The 8,449-nt window shown below is 38.7% G+C and overlaps 1 protein-coding gene across 1 annotated transcript; it reads right to left on the reverse strand.

Moving 5' to 3' along the window:
- Positions 1-6,929: 6,929 nt before the first annotated feature.
- LOC148100189 (kinesin-like protein KIF1B) lies at positions 6,930-7,607 on the reverse strand. Its single transcript, XM_087848683.1, has 2 exons — positions 7,433-7,607; positions 6,930-7,206 (listed from the first exon to the last, which is right to left on the reverse strand). The coding sequence occupies exons 1-2, from the start codon at positions 7,522-7,524 to the stop codon at positions 7,008-7,010; spliced, it is 291 nt and encodes a 96-aa protein (XP_087704809.1). The 5' UTR covers positions 7,525-7,607; the 3' UTR covers positions 6,930-7,007.
- Between the last annotated feature and the right edge of the window lie 842 nt (positions 7,608-8,449).

The following is an 8,449-nucleotide window of genomic DNA, read 5'->3' on the forward strand; positions in this document are numbered from 1 at the left end:
GGTGTTGCAGCTTGTTTAGAGGAAAATGGAAACTTGGTTTCATGAGGTTCAAAACAAACACTGGGATGATCCAGACACATTTATTGTTTCTTTAATCACCACAATAGTTTCAGTTTGTGCAAAAATCTCTTAAAAAGCTGTTTTGAGTGATAAGTTAGGTTTTAATGTGTTAAGCTTGCATTAGATAAGACAATGTACCACTGAACACAGGAGGGATTATTGCTGAAAATGGGTCTCTGAACACCTCTGTAGATATTCTATTAAAAATCATTCATGATTTGTGATCAGTGTTAATATTAAGCATTTATATGATTATTTTTTTTAAATTTTCTGTGATTCAATCTGAAACCAAATTTGAGTCTATTCTGAAAACAAGACATTTCTAATTCACCTCAGACTTTTGAGCTGTAGTCTACATTGTAATGATAGTGTACCGTTATTTATTAGAGCAGATGATATGAGACTATCAGGAGAGACTGTTAAAAAGTTATGAGCTGTCTTGATGCAGAGAAAGTGGAGTTTGTCATCCTGGAGCTGCTGCCAAGATTGAATGATGCTCTGCCTCTGTGGTCAAGTTCAGACATAGGCTTTAAGCAACCATGAGCCACTGATAAGCGTGATAGATTAATAAGCATGTATAAAGTGGGCTTGTTAAACAGCTCTGATAGGAGAAAGTCAATGAGCACGCAATAAAGTGGACTTGTTAGGGACAGATTACCATCAGCCTTGATAAAGTTTAACTTATTTTGTATTGAAAGACAGACTTTAAAGAAGATTCTTATTTGAAACTGGTGATAAAATCCAGGTCAGATACAGTTACATACAAGCATACAGTACACACTACTGCTCAAAGGTCAGAGGTCAGTTAGAAAAGTCCCTGATTTTAATAGAAAATTGGCTTTAATGTAACATCACATGAAGTTTATCAGTAATGTTTCACAGCTTTAATCAAATCCTTCATCATCCATAAGTTGTGATGGAAAAATGTCTGCAAGCGTGCAGGAGCCCATTTTTAGAGACAATCACTCCTGTGTCATAATGTTCATTGAAGTTTATCAGGTCAGACGACCAACAGATGATAAGAAATATAATCTTACTAATTATTAGAGTTGAAAAGTACTTTGCTAAGCAAAATTCAATGAGGTTAGGCTGGAGCTTGAGACGTTAACATAACAGATTCAGTTGGTGATGCCTGAAAGAAAATAATTTTCTTCTACAAATCTATTGGAGAATTCTGATTGTAAGAAATGAAAAATATTCAAAGAGTGAAACTGTTAAAAAAAGTGAAGGTTTTGTGCAGCTGGGTGTTGCAGCCCCTTTAGAGGAAAATGGAAACTTGGTTTCATGAGGTTCAAAACAAACACTGGGATGATCCAGACACATTTATTGTTTCTTTAATCACCACAATAGTTTCAGTTTGTGCAAAAATCTCTTAAAAAGCTGTTTTGAGTGATAAGTTAGGCTTTAATGTGTTAAGCTTGCATTAGATAAGACAATGTACCACTGAACACAGGAGGGATTATTGCTAAAAATGGGTCTCTGAACACCTCTGTAGATATTCTATGAAAAATCATTCATGATTTGTGATCAGTGTTAATATTAAGCATTTATATGATTATTTTCATAAATTGCTGTGATTCAATCTGAAACCTAATTGAATCTATTCTGAAAACAAGACATTTCTAATTCACCTCAGACTTTTGAGCTGTAGTCTACATTGTAATGATAGTGTATGGTTATTGATTAGAGCAGATGATATGAGACTATCAGGAGAGACTGTTAAAAAGTTATGAGCTGTCTTGATGCAGAGAAAGTGGAGTTTGTCATCCTGGAGCTGCTGCCAAGATTGAATGATGCTCTGCCTCTGTGGTCAAGTTCAGACATAGGCTTTAAGCAACCATGAGCCACTGATAAGCGTGATAGATTAATAAGCATGTATAAAGTGGGCTTGTTAAACAGCTCTGATAGGAGAAAGTCAATGAGCACGCAATAAAGTGGACTTGTTAGGGACAGTTTACCATCAGTCTTGATAAAGTTTAACTTATTTTGTATTGAAAGACAGACTTTAAAGAAGATTCTTATTTGAAACTGGTGATAAAATCCAGGTCAGATACAGTTACATACAAGCATACAGTACACACTACTGCTCAAAGGTCAGAGGTCAGTTAGAAAAGTCCCTGATTTTAATAGAAAATTGGCTTTAATGTAACATCACATGAAGTTTATCAGTAATGTTTCACAGCTTTAATCAAATCCTTCATCATCCATAAGTTGTGATGGAAAAATGTCTGCAAGCGTGCAGGAGCCCATTTTTAGAGACAATCACTCCTGTGTCATAATGTTCATTGAAGTTTATCAGGTCAGACGACCAACAGATGATAAGAAATATAATCTTACTAATTATTAGAGTTGAAAAGTACTTTGCTAAGCAAAATTCAATGAGGTTAGGCTGGAGCTTGAGACGTTAACATAACAGGTTCAGTTGGTGATGCATGAAAGAAAATAATTTTCTTCTACAAATCTATTGGAGAATTCTGATTGTAAGAAATGAAAAATATTCAAAGACTGAAAGAGTTGCACACAGTAGAAATTTTGTATTCATCGTTTATCTTGGTTTTCTTCTGATTTTAGTATCTATTTGTGTAGTTTTTATTTGCATGATTTTATTCTTTTTGTATCGCATGTTTTTAGTGTGTCATTTTACGTTGTTTTAATCCACTGTGGATTAGCTGGGCATGGAAAAAATTAGCTGATAGTGATCACATGTTGAGGCATGGGTGTGTCCAGAGGTGTCCTTTCAGCTGTTTAAAGGTCGTATTAAAAGGAAGCAAGCTGAGCACTGGAAGGAGAGAGGCCCTAGATTGGAAGAGGAACGCATGAAGGCCAGGCGGAAAAGAGGGAGCCGCTGCGTGATCGTGGGGGGTGCGACGCCTTGTCTGGAGACCGGTCAGCGTGATGTGGTGACCCAGTCCCGACAGGAGGAACGGCGACAGTAGGAGACAACGTGTGTGATTGACAGATGTATACCACTGCCTGCATTTGTCAGTAGCGTCTCACTGTTGTTCACTGGGTGTAGCCGTGTTGGGAGAGGGTCGCCATGGCTATAAGCCAGGGCAGCTTCCGGGATGATGGTTCTGGCTCCTATTTGTTTTTACTTACAGGTGATGACGTGAGGGGAGCCGCGGTGGTATCGAGCGACAGACTCCAATGCAGAATGAGAACTGGGCTGGGATGTGATGGGCCCAGTGGACGGATGAGACTGGGACAGGAGGCTCCTCGTCTGCCTGACACGAGGATGGCGTGGACCCCGCTCAGCAAGAGGAATTTCTGTCCAGCTCAAGAACACACAAGGAATATTCGTCCTGGGTTGTGGGACTGGGTGGGATTTCTGTGCATGAAGAGAATTGTATTTTGACCAGTTTTAGAATAATCTTATCCAGTCTCAGTGGGAATTTTAGCATATCGAGAAAATTTCATTGTATACTTTATTTCTTAGTATCTGGTTTGTTTTATTCCTGCTGTCCACCTCGTGGAATAAACATGAATGAAACAATACTTTCCTGTCAAAAACAATATTTTAGTCAAGGCTAGCAGAAAGTTTCATATATATCATGAACGCCTTTCCTCTTTGTCTCCCTATAGTTTAGTTTCATTTTCTTACCCCAACCGGTGGAGGCAGATGGCCCCTCCCTGATTCTGGTTCTGCCGAAAATGGAGTTTTTCCTTCCCACTGTTGCCAAGTTCTTGCTCATAGGGGGTCATTTGATTGTTGGGGCTTTCTCTGTATTATTGCACAACCTTTATCTTATCATATATTTCAAGTTTATATGTGTGAATTGGCTTGATTTAAATCAAATTGAACTCATTCATTTAAAACCAAATATAACTTGTAATCGAATCTATTCAAATGTAAAGTCATCTCACTCAATTTGGACTAGCACTGAAAAATACACTGACATCCTGTTTCCCAATTAGCAGATCAGAGGTTGATGTTTTATTCATGACTCAATACTTGAATGGTTTTATCCTGTTTATAAATAAACATTTAAAAAGGACATTGCTTCATTGTCTGATTCATTCTTTGTCTGTGTCAGTCCTTAATACACACACGTATACAATAATTCTAGTTGCCACAGTCTCCGGAGATCCTATGCTCCGTTTTCTCATACTTTTCTTCACTGTTTACCTCATTTTGCCCAATAAAATGTACATTTTTGTAAACAATGACTTGTTTTGGCCTATTAAAAAAACTGTCTCCATATGAGGACGTCACCACTTTGCATTTTACAAATCAAGTAAACAAACACGGGGCTGTTTATAATATAACTAACTTTTAGGTCTGTGGGATGGAAGGATGGGAGCTTTAAATGTTGTGCCTCCATAATCATTCTAGAGTCTTTACAGTGTTCAGCCCCTGCTGTGATTTGGTGCTACATACATAAACTTGAAATGAATTAATCCACCTGTTCACAGGAGATCACAGGAAGATGACACCAAACATCAGAAGATCTTATTGTGCGCCACAGTAAAAGGGTGGTTTCTTGGGACTAAAGCACATAATAAACTACAGCAGAAGCTCACATAAAGCAGGAAATACGCAGGCAGCACTTGATCTGCTAATGCACGTTTCCCACTTTTATTGTTGCCTCATTCACTAACAGTTCAATGGTGCAAGATTACCATACACAGAATTAGGATATCTGCACGACACATCTATGCTGTACAGTGAATGGATTATAATTATTACAAATACAGTAAACATATTTACATTTTAGTTCAAGCTCCATACAACATAGATATTTACAAAGTATGAAAATAAAACCGGTCTGACAAATAATAAACAGCGTTAATGACGTTTTTTTTTTTCTTTTCTTTTGGTGAACAAATCTGAAAGGGGGCGTGGTTAACTGATATTAATTGTCAGAGGGGGAAGGTGGAAAATATCATGGCTAGTTTTGTTTGAAAGGCATCAACAGAAAAACACACACAGAAAAAAGTGATGAGGTGAAGAAAGACACAATAAGTCTGCTGTTGTTTTAGTTCTCACCAGCTACTTTGTATAGTCCTAGACCTCTGATATTAGAAAAAATAAAAATGAGTTAAAATACACCTTTATTTTGATAGAGTTCAGATGGATGTCTAGCATGACTAATGAGTAGATCTCCTCCAAAAAAACAACAGACTTCTAATTCACTCAAACTGCTTTCTAATAAAGAGGAAGCACTAATGTAACTCACCTCCTCAGTCGAGGTGCAGGGGGTTACATTTTAGGTCTCCTTTTCCTTTTTCCTCCTCTCTCTTACATTCAAACCCTCTCTTAGTTCACACTAAAATAGCAAATATTTTCATGGGGTAGTATCAGAAATAAAACCTTTGAATATGTAGTCCCTTTAACGTCTTTCCTTCTATTAAACCATTCATTCATTCTTTTTCCTTACGTCCTTCTAACCTTTTCACTGTGTTTTCTTTGCGTTTACAACAAGAGTGTAAAGTTAATAGCAGTAAATGTCAAGGCTTTCTGATTCTCAGTGAGATAAAGTGAGCTAGAGGAGCAGAGAGGGATGTGTTAAACGAGGGTTAACTACCACACTCATCCCAGAACAGACTGCATGTACAAATCAAGTTCTCTCCTTAGTTCGTTTTCATCCTCCTAGTCCTCCTCCTCATCTCCTTGTAACCCTGTTAGTGAGTCAGTATTTTACTGACTCACTAACTGACTGGCACTATCGGGGGTTTAGAGGCGGCGTATGTACACAGATTGAGGAGGATCTAAGTATGACGTGGATGACAGAGGAAATTGGGCGTGGCCCTCCTGTCAAAGTTCATTCCCACTTTGAGTTCTTGTTTCAGAGACGGTTCAGCCTGATGCAAATTCACTGCGAGAAGAAAAATACCCTATAAATCTATTAGCAGCTATAGTTTAGGTAGCAGAGCGTAAACTAACACGTCACTTGGAGATATCTGTAGATTTTTTCTTTATGGTTTCAAATGTAAGCTGGTTGATTTGGTTCATTTTTGTTTTTTGTTTGAAACTGAGCAAACCTGGTCTTCTCCTGAGGACTGCTGCAGGTATCATGCAAGCATGTTAATTTAATAAAAAACCAACAGCAAAAACCCACAAAATAGAATGAAACTCATTTCAGGAGACAAATAAAACTGATAGAGACATTTTTTTGTACAGATGATTGGCAAACCGAAAGTTTCTAAAGAGTCGTGCACACACAAGTAGATTACTACAACATGCTACTTAGTTAGGGGAGTTTGGGAATGACAACCAAGTGGAACAAAATTAGACCCAAACATTGTCATCGAAACAAAAACACAAAAAGCTGAGGGGAGGGAATAGAGAGGAGGAAAGCTAAGTTGGCAGCGGGGTTGCTGGAGGGAAGCGGGGAGGCAAAAGTTCTGTGGAACTTAAACGTTTGAGTCGCATGAAAAGAGACTTAAGCCACAAGTCTACTTACAAGAGAAAACCATCAAGAATCACAATGATTAATACGTTTTAACACTTGGTATTTTCGGTATTTTCAAAGGCTTTTCATAATGGACGGAAGCGGTGGTTTTCCCGCGTACTGCTCCGCCCGCTCAGTTCTTCCTCGCCAACTTAGATCTGTGGGGAGAGTTTTACGTTGTGAGGAGAAGGGAATGTTTTTGAAGGGTGCAGAAGCTGTACGTTTGACTGTGGTGTGAGAGGTGCGTGTGTGTCTGTGTGTGTGTACCTTATTGTTCCTGCTAGCAGAGGATTAAAGGCGTACAGCCAGTCGTTCATGTCATTCTCGTTGTTGGCCTGCAGGAGGATGCCTCCATGTTTTGTGCACACTGCAAATGTGTTGGGCGTCTGAAAAGAAAACATCACATTATATTTATGTTCATTCAAATGATAAATCCCAGTCCACTTGCCATTTCATCAATCAATGTGTCCAAAACTGGCCAACGTGCACCAAAACAATTTGAATGAATTCTCATTAAAGACAAGCGTGTTACATCCAGCCTTTCTCTATCCTGCCTCAAACCATAAGCATGGCCTGCTGGTCTTCGCTGTATTCCACCTGTGCTGTGGAGAGGTTGAGGACGCCTCGCTCCACGGGGTCCTGGTTGCTGTTGTAGATGAAGACGTAGGGCCGGCGAACAACCACAAAATGCTTCACCCATGAGTTAGAGCGAGGCTCCATGAAGCTTAGAAAACCCTTCTTGGACACAACAGATCTGAAAAGAAGTGATTTTATTCATTTATTTATTTTTTAAGAGAGCGCTTGTTTTTCTGAGGAAGAAGCAGAGTTGGTTTGTTTCCAGCTGAAATCATCCAGGCTCAGGAATTTGAATCAATCCACATCATTTCTGCTTGAACTAGAGAACATGAGTGTCGACTTACATTTGGTCTGTGAGACACATGTCTTAGTGACAGTATTTAGGTTAATATGGCATTACTCACCCTGGTCGCATTTCTTCAATATCAGGCACCAAGTTGAGGAACTCGTTCTTTGCAGCCCGCGCAAGGTAGGAGGTCTCCAGAGTGGGAACCATCTGGAAGTTTTCATAGTCTGAGCAGGAGGGACTGGAGGCTGGAGGCTCCCTATACTGGTATTCTAAACAGTACTTAGCCGAAACCCAAAGACTGCTTGGTTGAGTTAACTTCCTGAACTATCTAGAACATATGGTGGAAACCTGAAATTAAGACAGAGCAGACAAGAGGTGAGACATGACCATTACTGAATATTAAAAATAATAAATGACAGATTTAGTGATAAGTTTTATAAACTATTTACTTACCACATCAATAAACAGCATGGCAGGGCAAAATATGTTTTCTAACATGGCAACCTTTAAAAAGTGAAAGGAGACAGAAAGACAGGTGAGAAAGAATAAAACTTAACTGACTTTTTGATGGCATTTTACACAAAGTACTAGTACAGTATCTAGAAAATGTGGGAAAATACTGGCATCATGTACAGTACTTTCTTCTGAAGAAATTATGTTGGGACCCTGAAAAAAAATTACTATGTACAATAATGGATTTCTATACATTTGACATCAGATGAAAACTTTGGTTGTAAGATTCGGATAATTATTTGTTAAAAGCTAGAAATTTTAAATGAGAATAAGAAAGAAAAGTATTTCTTTGTGCCCCCCTTTCCCTTTAATGCTCTACCTGGCCCCATGGCAAAACTTTGCTAGACCCGCCCCTGCACAGTTACCAGCTGTCAGCTACATAGAAAAGGATCCTGGTGTAAGTTGTCTCTCAGAAACAGTTCATAGCTTTCCTTCAACCCATTCATGTCACCTAAAAGGTGAACCTGTTTCTCCATCACCTGTTCAGCTCTGATGATTCAGTAAGGACATCTCCTAGTTTCTTCTTCATGTTTCCCTCTCTCCAGATAACCAAACCGATATCATGACCAGCAGCTTTTACAGCTCCAACAAACATCAGCTGATACTAGAAAGTAATATT

Source organism: Neolamprologus brichardi, chromosome 12 (assembly GCF_056152115.1).
Source record: "Neolamprologus brichardi isolate AB-2024 chromosome 12, ASM5615211v1, whole genome shotgun sequence".
Lineage (NCBI taxonomy): Eukaryota > Metazoa > Chordata > Actinopteri > Cichliformes > Cichlidae > Neolamprologus > Neolamprologus brichardi.